At 49.1% G+C, this 18,939-nt stretch overlaps 7 protein-coding genes and 1 non-coding gene across 8 annotated transcripts; 3 read left to right on the top strand and 5 right to left on the bottom strand.

The window, feature by feature from the left end:
- Window positions 1-359: 359 nt before the first annotated feature.
- Window positions 360-2,054, bottom strand: LTR64_003657 (uncharacterized protein; the record flags this gene model as incomplete). The annotated part of the gene is made up of 1 exon (XM_064898010.1): window positions 360-2,054. The coding sequence occupies one exon, from the start codon at window positions 2,052-2,054 to the stop codon at window positions 360-362; it is 1,695 nt and encodes a 564-aa protein (XP_064756960.1).
- Window positions 2,055-3,311: 1,257 nt separating this feature from the next.
- Window positions 3,312-4,370, bottom strand: MRPL35 (mitochondrial 54S ribosomal protein YmL35; the record flags this gene model as incomplete). The annotated part of the gene is made up of 2 exons (XM_064898009.1): window positions 3,312-4,030; window positions 4,082-4,370. 2 exons carry the CDS (start codon window positions 4,368-4,370, stop codon window positions 3,312-3,314), a joined length of 1,008 nt encoding a protein of 335 aa, XP_064756959.1.
- A 712-nt stretch (window positions 4,371-5,082) lies between these two features.
- Window positions 5,083-5,649, top strand: LTR64_003655 (uncharacterized protein; the record flags this gene model as incomplete). Its single annotated transcript, XM_064898008.1, has 1 exon — window positions 5,083-5,649. The coding sequence occupies one exon, from the start codon at window positions 5,083-5,085 to the stop codon at window positions 5,647-5,649; it is 567 nt and encodes a 188-aa protein (XP_064756958.1).
- A 536-nt stretch (window positions 5,650-6,185) lies between these two features.
- Window positions 6,186-6,291, bottom strand: LTR64_003654. The gene has a single exon. It is a non-coding gene; the product is annotated as a tRNA-Glu (tRNA).
- A 377-nt stretch (window positions 6,292-6,668) lies between these two features.
- TWF1 (Twinfilin-1) lies at window positions 6,669-7,773 on the bottom strand (the record flags this gene model as incomplete). Its single annotated transcript, XM_064898007.1, has 2 exons — window positions 6,669-7,675; window positions 7,755-7,773. 2 exons carry the CDS (start codon window positions 7,771-7,773, stop codon window positions 6,669-6,671), a joined length of 1,026 nt encoding a protein of 341 aa, XP_064756957.1.
- A 553-nt stretch (window positions 7,774-8,326) lies between these two features.
- Window positions 8,327-12,926, bottom strand: JHD1 (JmjC domain-containing histone demethylation protein 1; the record flags this gene model as incomplete). Its single annotated transcript, XM_064898006.1, has 2 exons — window positions 8,327-9,346; window positions 9,396-12,926. The coding sequence occupies 2 exons, from the start codon at window positions 12,924-12,926 to the stop codon at window positions 8,327-8,329; spliced, it is 4,551 nt and encodes a 1,516-aa protein (XP_064756956.1).
- Window positions 12,927-14,711: 1,785 nt separating this feature from the next.
- Window positions 14,712-16,556, top strand: LTR64_003651 (uncharacterized protein; the record flags this gene model as incomplete). Its single annotated transcript, XM_064898005.1, has 1 exon — window positions 14,712-16,556. The coding sequence occupies one exon, from the start codon at window positions 14,712-14,714 to the stop codon at window positions 16,554-16,556; it is 1,845 nt and encodes a 614-aa protein (XP_064756955.1).
- A 1,119-nt stretch (window positions 16,557-17,675) lies between these two features.
- LTR64_003650 (uncharacterized protein) lies at window positions 17,676-18,939 on the top strand (the record flags this gene model as incomplete). The annotated part of the gene is made up of 2 exons (XM_064898004.1): window positions 17,676-17,679; window positions 17,876-18,939. 2 exons carry the CDS (start codon window positions 17,676-17,678, stop codon window positions 18,937-18,939), a joined length of 1,068 nt encoding a protein of 355 aa, XP_064756954.1.

The raw sequence follows: 18,939 nt of genomic DNA, 5'->3' as shown, positions 1-18,939 counted from the left end.
AGACCTTCTAGACCAAAAGAACGCCCAGCTACTATTATACCAGTCCAGAACGAAATTCAATCCGACACCTCCAGGAGCGGGTCACCTAAGCCAGTCGCTGGCCTCATTGAGCCTCAGCACTGCTACTGTTACTGCAAAGGAATCTCGATTTGTTTCAAATGTCGTTCAGACACTCTTCGCACACGGGCGTTCCTCGCCCCTTCGCCTACTGCCGTACCTCAGCTCAGCGGCGAGGAGGATTCGTAGCAAATTACACGTTAGAAGATACACCCAGAATCATGTAAAGTTGAGGTAATATCGACAAAAATTCCAATTTGTACACTCCTAAACTTTTATACAACCTAACATGAAGAACTGATTCAAACCACATCGTCCCTTCTGACACGAAATCTGCTTTTCAAAACACTGTCCAAATTGCCTTTCTTGATCAACAAACTCACCACCAGACCTGCACCAGCAAGAGAAGTCATAGTAAACCAAACACCTCTGAAACCAGCGACATAGCCATCCAAAATGCGCCTTCTCAATTCGCCCTCTGAACCAGTCATAGCCATGGCAGACAATTGATGGATGAACTCCTCAGCCTCCTTAGCCAATTCTGTAGCGTTTTGAACACCCAAGCTCCTTAGCTTTCGTTTCATTTCATTCTGGAAGACAGTGCCGCCGACAGCGACGCCGATGGTCATGCCTACTGAACGTACGAAGGCGTACATCGCAGCAGCTTGACCTGCATCCTCGGGCTCAACGGACGCTTGAATTGAGAAGTTGACAGAAGACAATATCATGCCCATGCCCAAACCTAGGAGACTGAGGCTGAATGCCCACAACCAAGTCGGAGTATCGTGGTTCCAAAGGATGAATAACCCAACCGCAATTGTTGAAAGCGTGTAGCCGACCCATATAGCCCAACGGAACCTGCCAAAACGTGTGATAAGGGCAGAGACAATGGCCGAGCCTGGCAGCATCAAGGCTGTCGCTGGAAAGAGTGAGGTGCCTGTTCGAACTGCACCGTAGAATTTGACAGAGGAAAAGTAAAAGCTGACATAGTACAGTGCCATGTAGAGCGTGAGACCATGGAGCATGGCAGCGACGTAACAAGCATTGGTGCTAATGCTCGAGAAGCAACCTCGTCTCAAGAACGGGAACTTTGCGAGCTTGGCCTCGTACCCGATGGTGATCATGATGCCAGCCGCACCAACAACGAGTGGAACAATCGTTTGCCAGGAAGACCAATCGAAGTGAATGCCTGCCCATGAGATAGCGACGAGGAACCAGGTAAGACTGCAGGCAAACAAAATGCTCCCGATCCAGTCAACGGACGCAAGCGTAGCAGTGGAGCTATCTTCTGGTCTTGTCAACTCAGATAGAAAGAAGACAGCCATCGGGAAGGTGAGACCGCAGATAGGTAGGTTCAGCCAAAAGCACCATCTCCAGGTGGCATTCTCGACAAGCAGCCCACCTATCAGAGGTCCTACAAGGGTGCCGATGGCCCAGCTAGCTAGAACCATCGCAAACCACTGCGGTCGTTGTCGGAGCGGCACAAGATCAGCAAAGATCAGCTGCGATAAAGTGATGATTCCAGCGCCTCCACACCCTTGAACGACACGGCCTGCCAACATGACAGCGAAGTTGTGAGCAACTCCACAAATGACTGAACCAGCAGCAAATAACAGGATCGAGGGAGCTAATGCCTCTCGTCGACCAAAGAGATCGGACAATGTGGCGATGAAGGGTTGCAATACAGCATGGGATAAGAGGTATGCTGTGCCAGTCCAAAATGTTTGTGTTGATGTTCCATGGAGCTCGACTGCTAATGTCGGGAGTACAGGGACGAGTATTGTTGCATCCAAGGCGACAACCAGAGAGCTGAGTGCGCAAGTGATCATGATCCAGAGCTCTTTCGTTGTCGGTTTCCATTTCGACTTCTCTGTTTCCTGTAGCGAGCACGAACTTGACGGCGACGATCGCATTGAGATTTCCGCTTCTTTGCGGTCCTTCCGGGATATTTTCTGAGGCTTAGACTGTGCGAAATGGTCCATGAGAGAGTCGTACATGTCGGGGATTATATGCTTTGTCCGGTTGATTGTCACGGCAATACTGGCAGTTACAGAGACTTTTCCAACAATCTGTATGAGCTGAGAGTTGGAGGAGCGAACCAAAGAAGGAACATGACGAACAACAGGTACGGCTCAGAATTGAGATGACTGGGTGATATCACAATTTCACCATGACCCTACAGGTTCAGAGACTTTTGTTTGCCAGTATCGGTCGAGCCGGAAACAATGAAAACAACCATGACTTAGGCTGACCTGTCACTCACCTCAGCATAGTGTTTGTCAAGAACAGTAACCGTATATGTTGTAGCAGCTAAATGCCGGCCAGGTGTTTATATGCGGTCAGAAGTGAGGCTGTCAAGCCTCCTTACGTTGAGAACTGTGTACTCCGCCCGCCATTATTGGTCTCGTCAACATTCGCTGTTTGTTTGCTCATCGGTAATGTGCTGAGCACGTGAATAGAGGCTGCGTGAAAACAGATCAGTCGACACGAGTATAGCAATTCTAGTCAATTCGAACGGTAGCTTCCTGGGCCATTGGAGCCGTGGTTCGGTGGCATCCTTATCGCAGTTGTGGTGGTGTTATCGTACTGTAGATCGTGTACAATCTACCTAGCAACGGACGAGTGTCACATCGTTCGCGGAAGCAGGTTGTTTCAAAAGGCTCTTATGGTTTGTAAAAGGGTGGCCATGTATACATGTTTGCTAGGTGAGAAGGAAGGATGGAGAGACGCGTTGGTCGGAAACATTTGACGCGATCGAGGGTGCGGCGTTCGTGAACAAGTATCTTTCGAAAACTGTCCTTCTGTTGCGCTACAGTAGTTACAATATCCGGTCAGTCGCAGCACTTGTCAGCTCGAGACGAAAAAGACTCCCAACTGGAAGGACGATGCTAGTAGTCCCTATATCAGTCTACTGAGTAATAAGATTCCAACGCGTAGTTAGCCTCATCGAAATGTGCATGTACGGGAAGGGAAGCTATTTGTTCTGAGCCACAAGACGTAACACAGGTTGTTCTGACAAGCTTTCGTTAATCAGTCGCAGGCATGGCAGGTTACCACTTGGAGGCTTGATATGACCTACTAATGAGGTACCAACGACACTGAGAATTGGTGAAGTCGCGACCGAGACTGTTTCCGAGAAACAATTCGGCTCCAAATGCCACTTCAAGCTCGTTCGCAGCTCTGCCTCGTGGTACAGGAATCCGCCTCGGCAGCCACAAGGGCAGTAAAAGCACTGTATCCAATCCCATGTTCTTCTACCTGAAAGTAGATGGATTTCTCCTCTTATAAGGCAATGGCTGAACCTTGACTCTCTTCAGCTCCAATTCGGCGCCGTCTATTCCTGCACGTTGCATGACAGCACCCATATTGTCGTCCCACTTGGTTCGGAAAAGTGAGGCTCCAATAGGTGTCAGCATATGGCGCGTCATGAAGCTCCGGGTTCGGAAATCGGTCTGTTGAATGTTCCTCAAGGCAACGGCCTTGTCGACGGAGATGTTGTCCTTTTGCTGAAATAGAACGATTGACAGCCTGTGGTATGGACTCCCCTTCTGGGCTGTGGGAGGTAGCCATGGTACAAGTACCTGCTCTTCAGCAAGCTTTGCAAGATCGAGATGTGGTGTCAGGGCATCAATCTGGACGTTTGAGGCCAGGAAGTGGCATCTTGAATTGAAGCTGTCGGTTTCGAGATTGGGTACATCAGGATCGACGATGGCAATCGTAATGAGCTTAGGATCTTTTTCGAAAGACTGCACTGTAAGCTGACAGGGCTTCTCGCTGATGGCCGAATCAACGAAATCGCCAGATTGTACGTTGGTTCGCCCGAATTTGATCTTGATGTCGACTATAGGATCGCAATGAGGTACGACATCAGGTACCACCTTCATCTGCGTTACTCTCTGTATCAAGATCTTTCGCACGTATTCTCTCCATTTGCGATCGGCCAAGAAACGATAGATAGGCTTGCTCATATCTCCTAAAGCGTTGTTAATAACTTTGTAAGTCGTTGGATTAAAAAACTGTTTACCTTTTCCGTCCTCGAACCGCCGTTTGACATTGGGATCATTGATATCGGCCAAAATCTTCAGGTGTTCGAGCTCTGTTCTCATACTCTCCAGCCGCTTCTGCTTGTACTGTTCACCACCTCGATGTAGCGCATTGCCATCACTTTGTTGTAGCCTCGCTATTCTGTCTCTCATAGTCTGGATTTGTTGGAGTTTCTCCTGTCTATCCTCGGTAAGGACTTTTCGTGCTTCCTGAAAACATTGGAAGGGAAGTTGATCGAATAGAACACCTTGCGACTGCGCTATAGCCATTCTTCGTCTTCGTGAGCCAATTGGAGGTGTACCAGCAGCTGTCAATCTTCTTTCAAGTCTGGGAACGAAAGCAGTTTCAGGCTTGGGATTCCTGTAAAATGACTCTCGTTGAACCACGACCTCCTCTTCATGTTGTCGACACGACGTAGAAAATGCTCTGGTTGTGGAAGATGCTCCTGAATATACATCAGAACTGCGAAGCGACCGCAGAAGCTGCACGCTGGGTGCTCTTGATGGCGCCATTGGTGTGTTCGCTGATATAGCTGGTTAATCTTGACGTTTCCAAAGTTCATAGACAACTTCTCCGAACGCGTGCAGGAGTGCTTTTTGGCACAGATCAACTATTCCTAATCAGGAAGGTACGATCCAAAGCGCAACCAAAGGTTGCATTTTGCACCATATACTTCTTCCACTTCCAATAACAACTGCCTCTTCAAAGCCTGGCAGTCAGGCTACATCAAGTGTCGCCTATCGGGATCTGGCACACTGAGCTTCGATCACTGTGGAACGATTGCATTCATTTCTGGCTTTGTCCTCGACCACCACGAGAAGAAGACTTGGCTACATACATACTCTCTTTCTATAAGCGCCAGACGTGAATTCACTTCTCCTATAGCTGCAGGTCGGCTTCTGTACAACAAACACGACATTCGTGATCTCGTTAACATCACAACTACCAGCAACTAATTTACCTATATCGAACTGAGCAACCATGGCGGCCAGCAGTTCCGAGACACTCAAAATTCCAGTTCCGGCCTCTCTGTCACAAACCACTCCTAAACTACCCGAGCTTACCAACAAACTTCTCCTCTCACATCTGCGTTCACAGACAAATACCGTACCAGAATTACAACAACTGCTTAGCGATTCTTTAGCTCGTACTGGCTGGGAAGACCGTATGCGCGCCTTGGCTCTGGAGCTCCTGAGGTCTGGTCGTTGTGAAACTTTCCCAGAACTTCTTGATGAAGTACTGCAGCGTTGTAGGGTTCCACGAGATGCAGATCTTAGTAAGAGCACGGAGGAGAAAGAAGTAACGAGCAAGACGGGCGGTAAATCTGTGCCAGGACATACAGCGAAGAAGGAAGAGGATGGCACAAGCACACCGACGAACACAACGACCCACACGATGAACGGAAATGGTGCAATTGCGGTAAGAGAGGGCTGGTTTGGACCCGATGGTTTGCCAGATGTCAAGATCCCAGTTGCGACTGTAGAGGCTAGTGTTGAGTTTCTGAAAGAGAGGGTGAGGAATGTCATTGAGGTGGTAGAGGATGACTAAGGAAATACGATCCCCGACTTCTTTGGATATTAAGATGGGAATCACAAAGCTTGCCTGTATGTTCAGCAAAGCAACATGCGGGATCTGCCAGCGCAGTGGTCCTCGCAATTCAAGACTCTAGAGTCAATAAACACAAATTTATGTTCGACTCAAAACACTTGATGAAACGTTGTGCTCTTGAACGGTCTAAGGCAAATCTGCTCATTACCACAAGATGACTGCAGGCTAGGAGCACCCAACTTGACATGAGTGTACATCTGCGTTACAGCAATCGAGTACTTTTTTCTTACACGTAACTAGGACATCTTCAAATAGTGCCTCTTGCCTGTATCCGCACGTATACCAGAACATGAAAAGACCAACTCAATATACATTACTGTAGCAGTACAGAAGAAACTCCACCTCACAAAGACAAACAAAAAGGTACTGACTGTATGGCGCAAACAAAAAAGTAGCAGCACATAGTTAGATAGCTACCCGTCGCAACAATACACTGTCTGATAATAGACAGGGGTAGAAAAAGCAAAATAGAAAAATTCCGGACCGGGGAATCGAACCCCGAGCTGCTGTGAAACTCTGCCCATATATTCCTGATTGGAATGGTATGAGAGACAGCGATGTTAGCCATTACACCAGTCCGGAGGCGAACTGCTAGCTGTGTGCTGATTTGTGGTCTAAAGTCAAATTGACAGTAAAATAACCGTTTGTGTCACTAGTGTGGCTTGGCACGATCTTTACCAGTTTCCAGGACGCCATACTATCTTTGAGATGGAGTGACTGTAGCGTGTCTTGTACTGCGCTGTTTGAAAGGTCTATAGCAGCTCTTCTTGAGCGATTGCAATATCAGATCGATGCACACTGGTCTAAAGTCACTGATGTCCAACTCTCTACCATGACTATTAGAGTCGAGTACAACCAGACACGGTACTCTAAAGAGAGCAAGCAAACATCTCGTGATAGAAACAAAGTGTGGAGGATCCAAATTCTCCATAGTTCATATGTTCAATCTCGACTGAATGCTACCTCTTCCCCGGCCTCTTCGGTCTCGCAAATCCCTGCCTCGTATTCGCAGATTCTGCACCCGCGCTTTTCAGCCCAGCTTCATCCATCAACCTCTGCTCCGTAACTTCTCCAGTATCTCCTTGCTCAAGCCTCTTCGTAACATTCAATCCCTCGCCTTTCGCCAGCTGCAGCACACTCGCTCGTGCACTAGCATAGACCATTCGCTCCTTCACCTTACTTGACCCCGGGCACGTGTACAAGAAGATCACCTCCTCCGTGCCAGGGTAGTGGTAAAATGAGTACGACGGCCTATCACCGGGCACAGCTTCCAGGAAACCACCAGGTTGTATTCCCTCTTCACTCTTCAACAATTCCAACGTCTCGCTGGAAACCTCAATCCCTAATTGCACGAAACTCCCCTCTTGTCCAAGTGTACTCAGCGCCTGTCTCGCGTCATCCGTCGTCTTCATAGCTAACCGCCCACCACTCCCGCCTGAACCCATCAGATCTCGTCCCTGTGTCCCATGCCTCTCCTCTTCTTCGGCGCGCTTAACGCTCTGTAGTTCTCGTTCTTCTCTCGTCAGTATATCGTCCCCCGCACTAAGTCCACCCTCTTTCTTCGTCCCTGCACCCTGAGTCCTTGCCTCCCAGTGTCCTGGATCCAGAACCTCAAAATCATCCGTCGCAAATACTGAGTCTCCGAACTTTTCTAGTCCCAGGTCTCTTGTCAAAGTATTCCGTGTACTGGCGTAGAGCATCTTCTGCCGTACTGGTGCGACGGAGGGTACGTAGGTGACGGCGATCAAGCCATGGTTTACGGCTGGTGAAGGTCGGAGGATGAGGTATATTGGTGTTTTTGGCTGGAGGTGGTCTTTCAGGCTGGGTAGGGAGGAGGTGAAATCTGAGGAGGTGAAAGGTATCGGTTGTTGAGGTGTGAGTGCTTCATTGCTTATGGTTATGGGTAGGGCGAAGAAGGACGAGTCGGCTGTGAAATCGTTGAATGCTTCTTGTAGCTCCGTAGAGGCTAGTCCCAGTTGTTAGCATCAAGCTGCTTCAATATGCATAGCCCTCTGCATTGTTAGTATGAGGGACGAGAGATTTACCTGTAATTCCTGATTGCATGGTGGGTGGTGTGCGAGTCGGCCGCCAGTTGAGGAAGTACTTGTCCGAGCAGGATGCAGGTAGTGTATAGAAGAAGAAAGTATTATCTATCAGGTAGTCTTCAGTTTCATGTAGGTGGTAGATTTATTCATCTGATTGCCAGCAACGCAGCATTGCACATGTCTTGAGGCGGCCCGCATGTTGACTTGCTCTGCCCGAACATGACGCACTACCATAGCTTTCTAATGTCCCGAAGATTGTATGGTCAAACGCTTTTGCTACAGCTATTATGCTGCAGAAGAGCAGAAGTCGGTAATGCTACAGACGCTGTAGACGATCGTTTCAAGCTGTAAGGTAGCTTGTCTTGAAAGGGCATATCACACAAGCTCAACGAGTCTCTGACTTATTTGTTACAGCTCTTAGTCCTTGATCAATCAGATTCAAGTGGTTCCCAAGAGTATCAGGTTCTTTCCTGCAACCCATATACATAATCTGCCCCTCATTCATCGATATTTGCGCCTTGCATAGCCCCTGCTCCCACAATGAGAATCGCTCTGTGTCCTCAAAATCCTTTCTAAGAAATTCGCACACCTTGCCTACGCCTCAATCCATGCTCTTGCGCCTGTAATTCTCTAGCAAGTTTCTCGCTCGCATTCCCTTCCAGACAGCTTATATCGCTCGTGGCAGTGTCCGCTCGGCTAAACTCCAATGTTTTCGTTGTTGACATGTCTCTCTTCGTCTCTGGACTCTCTGTCTCACGCTTTATCGCTGGTGGACTTGTTTCGCTGTTCGTTCCAGAACCGTTTCGCCGTTCGAGCAACGCGGCGTCACTTACAGGCGAGGCACGATGGTTAGCTCGATGGTTCGACGGACTCAAGGGTTCTCGCTTCGTGAATGTGCTGTTGACTGTGCCCGACTTGTTCTGGCTGTGGTTCTCCTGCTTCGAATTTGAGTCAACTTCTAGTCCCGTTTCTGAGTGGGAGATGCCATTCGTTAATGCCTGCGCAGTACTGACAACGATGGTGTTTGCATCCACTTCAGGTTTGATGATAGGTAATTGTTGTTCTTCAGACTCACGTTTTGATGTTACATCGGTTGCATCCTCTGCAGTAATGGGCGAGAAACTCTTGTCCACATCCGGGGTGCCTGCTGATGTCGTCGACAGTTTTGGAAATACCATTGGTGGCGCGTCACTGGGATAGTTTGGCGCGGTAGCTGGAGTCTCTGTAATAGGCTGCATCAAAGCCGGATCTACCAGAGCAGGGTCAAATGCTGGCTCAATGTGTTGAGCTGGTGGTTGAATTGGTGCAACATGGTTGTCGCGATGCTCGATTGAGGGCGCGAAAGCACTCACATCTGATCCTGAACGAAAGTGGTTTAATTGTAGACCTAGCGATGGATCGATGGAGCCGATGAGTGCAGGATCGATGACTGAAGCATCAACCGCGAAATCATCTTCTGTTTTCTGTCTTTTCGGCAGATGGTCGTCGCTCAGTCGTACAGGGCGCTTTGAGCTAGTAGACCCACGAGGCTTAGAAGGTTCAGCAGCCTTGGCCGGATCAACTCTTCCGTGTTCATCATGAACACAGCGGCGCTGGAATTGTTAGCTTTTGCGAGCTTACAACATTATTGAGGTGTCTCACCTTGCTCTTGCGACAATCATCGCAAGCTTTGCTGCGACCTTTCTTTGCCGAATTTGGAGTGGATGCGACACCATTCATTGTCGGTCCATTCGATTCAGAAGGTTGTGATGACATGCGTTCGAGAGCCGCTTGAGCAAGATCGGTGTTAATAGAAATTTCCATGGCACTTTCATCGAGGGTTGATGCAGGTGGTGTAATTTGTGGAGCAGAGAGTGGGGCCGCTGGTCCTTCCACCGAATTCACTACAGACGCGACAGGCGCTTGTTGTGTTGCCCTTGCCAGTTTTGCGACGTCAATATTGACGTTTGCATAGCTCCTCGGCTTTTCGAGTGTTTGTTGAGCTGTTTCCTCAAGTTTCAAGCCGTATGGGTGTCGACACGGTAGCTTCTTCTTTCTACACGCTGCACACGCGATCCTTCGCCACAAAAACTTAGTGCTGTCAGAGGTGGCTGGGCTAGCATCATCGGTGTCTGGCGTGTCTTGGCGCTCTGTCGACGCAGGACTTGTAGGCCGAATTCTACGAGTCGAGGCTCTTTCGGGTGGTATGCGTATCTTCTCAGCCTTCCGTGACCTCTCCTTCGTCCCGTGGTCCTGAGTAATAGGATCAATATGTAGCCAGTCTGGTGCGACTTCATTGCCTCTCTTCCAAGCCACCCATACCGCGAATAGACAAATTAGCTGAAAAGGATCGCCATGACCTTTGGGTATCGATGCCTTGACTTTTTTCCCTTGTTCCTTGCTGACACCAGGAACGACTGGCAACTCTGCATGTATTCTAGCTGTACGGTACAAATAGTCTCTGAGCGCCGGCAGACCTCGCAATTCGGATTTGGAATAATTACGGGCATTGTATTCACTGTCATCTGGTTCAAACTCCGGCGAAGTGTTATCCTGGTCTTGCCATACAGGCAGTGCCCGCAAATATCGATATTCGGAGTCGTCTTCAAAGTCATCGATTACATCCTCTGGCACAGGATCATCCTCAAGATATTTGATTAGTGTGTACCACATGACTTTCTGAAAGAAGGGATATCTGAACTTCGCAGGAACGCCATTGGCTCGTTCTATGTTAGCAATCTTGAGTTGCATGTCAAGATCATATCTGGTCAGGAAATTGCCTCCTATGACCAAACTGTCCTCAGGAGTCCAAACAGAATGTATCCAGCCAGCAGGAATGAAAGCAGTATCACCGGGGTATAAGTCGACCCTGGTAACGTTGCCATTGCACCAGTCTCCGAGCCATATTTGCTTCTGGTTCGGTGTGTTGTTCCACTTTTCATACTCTTTGAGATATTTGTCTTCTGGAGGAATAAAAAAGAAGGTTTTCCTGCCCTTCAGGATATGGTAGTAGACTGAAGATCCACCAAAGTCGATGTGAAAGTCTGTATAGCTATCGCCGACTGACATTAGACAGTAAAACGCAACAGGGCGTTTACTGGATGCAACACGAGATTCAGCATCCCAGACTTGGTCTTCCAGATCAACGTCGCGCACGACCTTAGGCCTTCGAATCAATCGTCCCAGTCGACTATGAGAGACCTCTAAACTAATAACGTTCTTGATCTCTTTGATGCCCCGTTCAGCATAGTATGTGGCCCATTTGCGCAAGGTAAAGCTGCCCTTGGTTTCTTGTGTTTTGACATCGATAACGGGGACATCCTCATCCGGGCCGTACAGTTCAGCGACTTGTGGCACAGTGAGGCCACGAGGCATGACCATATCTAGGTAGTCCTGGTCAACATCTATCTCCTGCTCTTCCGGGAATTGCAATGGATTGATCCCATCCTCTATCTGCTCGGTTACGTCTTGTGAGTCGGTCTCCTCTCCATTGTCTGTGAACCTGATGAATGACTTTGCCGCGTCGTCAAGGATTCTCCTGCCCTCTGTGGGTTCACAGGAGGATTCAGGTTCACCGAAACGTGGATTCCATAATGCAGGAACAACGAAAGGTCGTTTCATACCATCGAAGTTCTCCCACAAATCTTGAGTCAAAAGTTCGGGCCGAATTCTGGCAAAATTGTCACGATGATATTGAAGAGAGCCATTCTTGAACCTAGGCACAAAATGATGCAGAGTATCATCGTCGTTGCTCAAGGCGACACCTTCATTGAGGGCGGCGTAATCTAGTGTAGTTCGTGCTCGCGAGGAGGTACGAGTGTAAGTCGTTTGTCCGTGCTCAGGCTCACAATCGGGGCAAATAAACTTTGCGATCTTTTTCACACCTTGGCCAGTAAAGCCAGCACAAGGAATGTGAAACCAGCGATTGCAAGAGCCTTCACAATTGATCCACTGGATCGTAGACTCTCCTTCGCTCGCGTTTGAGTTGATCTGGTTGCAGGCAGGACAAACGTGCTGTGTGGCTTCGACGGGTATTCTTTTTGGCTTCGGTGCACTGGCTATTGCTGGTACCGCAGGCAGAGACGCCTCAGGATTTTCAGATGGTTTCTGATCATCTTCAGCTGTGCCCGTGGCAGCTTGTATCGAAGGCACATATTCCTCTTGTTCCATCTCATCGTCAGGTTGAGGCTCCTGTATGTCTTCCTCTTTCTGAACAACGTCCTGCGAATCAGCATCGGTCATCAGGATAGTGTCTGAGGTCGACTCATTAGTTATTACTGGGGTGATGGAATCCTCTTGAGGCTGAAGTGTCGAAGACTCTGGCGCTGCCACACCTTCCGAGGCGGTGGGTTGTTGCGCTTGCTCTTCTGTAGGTACCTTGGCAGGTGCAGACTCATCAATGTCCAGCAACAATGTTTCTTCTTGAATAGGCTCGATCTTCGCAACGATAGGTTTACGTTCTTCCACAACATGTTTGAAGGAAAATCCTTTCTGGATCCCTAAGAGCAGCTCGGCCTCCTCTTTCCTCGCGTCCTCCGATTGCACGTAACTGCTCCTAGGTCTTTCATCCTGTATCGACCACTCCGTAGAGTAGAGTCTTTCCGACTTGATCCTCTTTGCTGGCCGGTCAAAAGACTCTAAAGAGTAGCCGTTCATATACGAGGTGCTAGGCCGAGAGGTGGTAGGGAAAAGCGGACTGCCGCTGAAAGAGAAGTTCGAGTTGGAATTGTTGAAGTGCGGGCTTGTGGCAATGGCAATGTTCGCAAGGTCGTCAATGGACATGGATGAAGCTGCCCTTGTATGAGAGCGCTTCGGTGGCCCGCGGTATTGAGTAGCAATATTTCTGGAAGTGGTAGGCCGTGAGAGGGACTCATTGTGTTTGGGAGACTTGATTTTAGCGCCGAGATGAGCTCTGCCGTTAGAATCGAGATATAGATGGTCATGGTCTGCTACTGGGCGATCTGTCAGGACAGTATGTGACAGTCCCAGACCCTGCAAGGAGTTACTACCAGATTCCTTCCTCCCACGGCTCGCGTAGTGTGTGCTTGGAGGAGTAGCAGGATATGTGTAGGTGGCAGCGGCATATGGTTCGGGCGAGAGACGTTCGATAGAATCTGCAGCTGGACGAGCTGGGCTGCTTCCTCGTCGTGGAGTCGACTCGTCACGCCGTCGCCAGGCTGTTGAGGTAGGCATGTTGTTGCTTACGGTGGGCGTGGTGTTGATGTGATAGTATGCGCAGGCGGGGTTTAACTGGGAGAGCTCGTGCAGGATGCAACACCTGTAGTTGTCATGTTGGAACAAAGCCAGGCAGCATGACTGAGAAGTGTCGTCGCTGACAAGTTGCTAGTCAAACGCTCGCAGAAAGTGCAGTTGTGCTGGAACACTCAGTGTGAGTAGGTGAGTACTGACTTCGTCCTCGATCTCGTCGCATGTGACTAGCGTATTTTTATAGTTAAAGAACCGCCCAAGCTATAGGCGATGCGAGGCTCCAACTACACCACTACCTTCGCTGGTCTTGCAACTGCACGGCTTACTCTGCATTTACCCTCCTACCTCGATCACAGTGCTTTCTTGCACATTCTACTCAGAAGAACACCACACATTCCTACCAGCTCAGGTGGCGAAGAAGAGACTTCCTCGGTCGACTTCTCTACGTCGCAGCCTCGTCAAACTCGCCGCAAATTGTCCACTGCCCTACCACATCGCTGCGCTTGCGGTCAGTGTCATCCACTCTTGCAACAACAAGGACCCTCAGCAGTCCTGCTTCGACTTTCACACGCGAGAACATGTCACGGTCGAACAAGCTGGCCCCAGAAGCCAATCGCATTCTGTTCGTCAAAAACTTGCCCTACAACGTCGATACGCCAACACTTTTTGATCTCTTCGGAAAACATGGTCCACTCAGGCAGATAAGAGCTGGCACTTCCAATACTACTAAAGGAACCGCTTATGTTGTTTATGAAGATGTCATGGACGCGAAGAATGCATGCGACAGACTCAATGGTTACAATTTCATGAATCGGTATCTGGTCGTTCTTTATCATCAGCCGGAAAAGATGAAAATTACCTCTGCTACCGATGAGATCGCACAAAGACAGGAAAATTTGGAGAAGATGAAGCAAGAGCACGGCATAGATTGATCCTCATACTGAAAGGTCATGGCTCAGGAATGCAAACAATCGGCTATTCCTCCAATGTGGTTATGTTCGTTCTGCGAGTCTCGAATCAACTCTAAGAGATGTTGCTTTACTATTGCGGAAGAGTCAGAAATCACTCTTTCAGTGGGTCGCGGACTCAGGACATACTGAGACGAAAGCAGGAAAGAATAAACAATGTTCGCAGTGATAGGCATTGCGATGTCAATGAGCTTGTACGCAGGACGATGTTGATAAGGCTTTTATGCCTGAACGTCACAAAAGGTCGTCAAGGGCCGCGATCCTAAGAGGCTTCCAGCTTTTCAGCAGCGAAGATTTGATCCTTCAGATGAACGAGCTAGTCACTGCGAAACGGAGGAATCTACCAGTACTGCTAAGGTCCTGGCAGTGTCGCCCATCACATTCAGTACCTTTCGAGATGGTCCTTGGACCAAAGCTGATTATGCATGGTGTATATATCCACATTCAGCACAAGTCACAGGCGTTGAAGTACTGCAAATGGTTGAAGAAACGGGGGTGAAATAACGCATGGGACAACGCGTGGGATGGATCTGCTTGGTGGTTGGCAACGAGACCACATCACATTAGTCAATACGGATAGTAGTGGTACAAGAGCTGGGCACAAATTACAATAACTATCGTCTTACTGCTTTAACACTAAACAGTTGCCAAGTAAATTTTCTCAGCTGCTACTGACCTGTATCCGTGACGTCTTGTATAAATTTGTAGTGCATTTTGGCGACCGCGAATAATTTTCTGAACAGCACTCTGTTCTCTTTACCTCCCTCATCGCAACTGATCCGACACTGCGATCATCAATAGCATGGACTCTCATACTGTCGGCGTTTTAGGTGGAGGTCAGCTTGGGCGGATGCTGGTCGAAGCTGCCCATCGTCTCAATATCAAAGTAGCTATTCTGGACAGCGAAAATGCCCCAGCCAAGCAAATAAATCAAATTGCTGCCGCCGCACATATCACAGGCTCATTCGCAAATGCTGAAGACGTGAGACATTTTGCTGCCAAAGCTGATGTTTTGACCTACGAGATAGAGCACGTCGACACTCAAGTCCTGGAAGCACTCGACAGTGAATCACCTTTTGTTGAAGATAGTCAGTCATGGCGACGAATACAGCCAAGTTGGCGCACAGTACGACAGATACAGGACAAGTTTGTTCAGAAGCAGCATTTTGCTGAGAATGGCATTCCTACAGCAGACAGCAAAGGTGTGGGTACTACGAGTCCTCAAGGACTAAAAGAAATCGGGTTGGAACTTGGAGGATTCCCGATAATGCTCAAGGCAAGGACACAGGCATACGATGGACGAGGAAACTACCCTATCATGAACTTGTCAGACATCGAACCAGCTCTCAGAGCATTGGCAGACAGACCACTGTACGCTGAACGTTGGGCAAGCTTCAAGAAAGAACTGGCTGTGATGGTTGTCAAAACGAAGCAAGAAGCGAACGTCGATACCTACGACCAAACTACCCTCCCATTCCCTGTGACAGAGACGATCCACACAGATAGTATCTGCAAATTGACCTTTACACCACCTCGGGGCGTTCCTATCAAAATTCAGAGGCAAGCACAGGACCTGGCGCGGAAGGCGGTAGCATCTTTCGAGGGTACAGGCGTGTTCGGTGTCGAATTGTTTCTTCTGGAGGACGACAGCATAATAGTCAACGAAATTGCCCCACGCCCTCACAACTCTGGACACTACACAATCGAAGCATGTCACATGTCGCAATACGAGGCTCATCTCAGGGCCATTCTGCCAGGACTTGCCGACACAATTGAACCAGGAGCAACAGACCTAGCAGTCAACGCGGCAGTAATGCTAAACATCCTTGGTGGACCAGAACCAAATTCCCATCTCCTCGTCGCGAAAGCAGCGCTCAAAGTACCCGGCGCAAAGATCCACCTCTATGGCAAAGGCGACGGCCGTCCTGGCCGAAAGATGGGACACATCACCATAGTCGGCAAATCGATGTCCGAAGTCGAGCGCAAGATTCACCCACTAATAATAACGGCGGACTCGGTTCGTGCTCATAAACACTCGGAGAGAACATCCGACGAAGCAATTCAAGCTACTGCCGATGAACTACTCAAGCTCAACCCAGCACCACCCGAGAAGCCGCTGTTAGCCATTGTCATGGGCAGTGACACCGACCTCGCAACACTAAGACCAGGCTTGGAACTCCTTGACAAAATGCCCATCCCTTACCTCGTCACCATCACTTCCGCCCATCGCACACCACAACATATGCTAAACTTCGGCAAAGCAGCCGCAAGTCGAGGCTTCAAAGCCATCGTCGCCGCAGCCGGTGGCGCAGCCCATTTACCCGGTATGATGGCCTCGGAAACCACAGTTCCCGTCATCGGCTGTCCTGTCAAAGCATCCTCCATGGACGGACTGGACTCCCTCTTCGCGATTGTGCAGATGCCGCGAGGTATTCCAGTGGCTACGGTGGGTATTGCCAACAGCACGAACGCGATCTTGTTAGCGGCACGGATCATTGGCACGAGCGAGCCGAAGGTGCAGGAGTGGCTGGCGGCACATTTGCAGCAGATGGATGATGAGAATATGGCCAAGGCGGCGAGATTGGAGAGTGAGGGATGGCAAACTTACAAGAAGCTGGATCAAGCTATGCCATTGTCGTTCAAGTGATACAGAGGTTATGGAGCGAACCCGCCACGTTCAAGTGTATAGACAATAGCCTTTAATACCAAATCTACCATGGGGACAGGGAAAAGGAATCGCAACGGATAATGTGAGGTTGCCCCGAGTGCTGATCATAAATTATGACTATGTGCTTCATGATTCTTCTTTTGCTTCCTCGAAGCTCTCAACGTATACCTCGTTCCTCATCAAAATAGTTTCTCTTCCCTCTACCCACAGAAGTCGAGATGATGTGACTCCCACGCCATTCTGATTTGACTTCTTCTGGTGAGCAAAAGTCTCGTCCAGCGGGTCGTTGTCGCTGGTTTACTGAGTATCTGTCTGTTTCCACTTTGCGCAAGACTAAGATAGTGCTCTTCCTCTTCCGGGAATTTTTATGCCTTCTTCATTGCCCAAAACTCAGCGAGGGGTAAAATCCGAAGATTCCTCCTTGTTATCAATTCGGGTAGTGGTCTTGCTGTAGCGAGCAATTTGGAATCCATGTACCAAACGCTTGGTGAGGGGTTGAAGAGATAGAGGTAAAGCACTGCCTTGCTGTGCCTTTGTTCGTGCAAAATCATGCTGAATGTGGTTTCTTTGTTCTCGTTGGTGGTTGGCCGTCTCATACAGCTCTTCCATTCGCACATTCACCTTTGACTGAGAAGCATTTGTCCTAGTATAATATTCCTTGCGTACTCCATATCCACCCAATACTAATACTGCTGGTTCCTAAAATTCTTCTTCTGGTAGAACAAATCAGTTCTCGAACTACCCAGGTTGATAATTTTTGGACATCCATCTCTATCCTTTTCTAATCTGGTGCATTCGAAGCAGTAGAATGCGTCACTGATTCCCTCTCCACCACAGACAATACACTTGTTCTGGTAGTTGCCGAAAGAGCATTCATCGCAGATACGGACGAGGGTTGTTGGTCGTACGTAGGAGTCGCAGATGGGGCATTTGCCGTCGCATTTGTCGCATAGTCGGCCCATGCTGATACCTGGTGCTTTGCGGCACATTACGAGATCTGGGTGATGGCGAGACATTGTGGTGGTGAGGACAAGTGTGGAGATATGGATGCGATCTTTATGGGGAGTTAATAGATGTGTATCCACGAGCAGGGTGAGAATGAGTGAGTGGGTAAGTAGTGGTGTCCAGAAATGTGCAGTGTGCTTACAAAGTGCTCGAACTTTCTTTCCCACATTGCTCTTTGAGGCTGAATTGCGGGCAAAGTGGTCCAGGCTAGGCGCCAAAATGGAGTTAAGTAGGAAAGAGCCGAGAAGCTAAAAAAAAGTCGAGTTCCGGGGCATAGCGGTCCTGCTAATCAGGAGCTGGTCGCGAGACTGTTGGCGTCGCTCCTCCTCGTGCTCAAGTCTACGAATATATCCGAGTGCGATTTGTACATAAAACTCACGAAATGATTTCTTCGGCGGTCGTCATACCAGAGAGAGACCTAGATTTCAGGCCTGATGAGAATTCATCACCAACATTGAAAAGGAAACTGTCTCAATCACACAATGACGAGCGCAAAAGGCCAAGGGTGGACGTAGATACGCTCGACTACGACGATGCGCCAAAGAGTGCCAGCAGAGAAGTCCAGAAGGAATCCAAGTCGACCAGCACAACCTCTCCTATAGCTCGGCGATCGAGCGCATTAGCGAGCAACACTGTCGACGAGAAGAAGCGCAACAAGAGACTGTTCGGCTCATTACTTGGAACACTATCGCAGACTACAGCGCGTTCAAATCCTGCTCACAAGAAACGCGACGAAATAGAGGCACGTCAACGCGAACGGCTGAAAAAGGAGAACGAGGACCAGGAGGCTGAGCGCAAAAGGCGCAGAGATGAGCTGTCTCAGCACAGAAGGAGACAGCAGAAAGTATGGGAAGAGGAGGGAATCAGGCTACGGCATGAAAACATGAGGGCTATGGCTGGCTTTTTGCGCACAAAGGCTGAGCCTGTGCTGTACTATCTACCTTGGGAGCTCAGGGACGAAGAGGAAGAGCTACTGAAGACGCAAAGAGAGCAGGTCGAGCGTCAGATACGGCAAGAGCTCGGAACAGAAAAAAACGAAGAGCAAAGTATACTCGTCTCGATGGAGCAAGATAATGAAGAAGATCAAGTCGAGCCCAGCACTATGCCTAATGATGTGGACAAGAAGGAGAACGAAGAAGATCCCGAGCCAGGCTTGGACTCGAGAGATGCAATCCAAAAGCAGAATGGCGATATACCAATCCCTGATAATCCTGACTCTAGACGCAGCACAGAGACACTCGTGAACAAGTCAATCGAAGAACCTAATGAAAGGAAACACATCGAGCAAGATACCAAGGAGGACGATCACAATGGCGAAGAGCTGGTAGAGGGCCAGGAAGACGATGTCATTTACTGA

Source organism: Lithohypha guttulata (assembly GCF_036872675.1).
Source record: "Lithohypha guttulata strain CCFEE 5908 chromosome Unknown scaffold_2, whole genome shotgun sequence".
Classification (NCBI taxonomy): Eukaryota; Fungi; Ascomycota; class Eurotiomycetes; order Chaetothyriales; family Trichomeriaceae; genus Lithohypha; species Lithohypha guttulata.
Note: the sequence above shows the minus strand (reverse complement) of the source record. Positions and strands in the feature narration are given on the sequence as shown.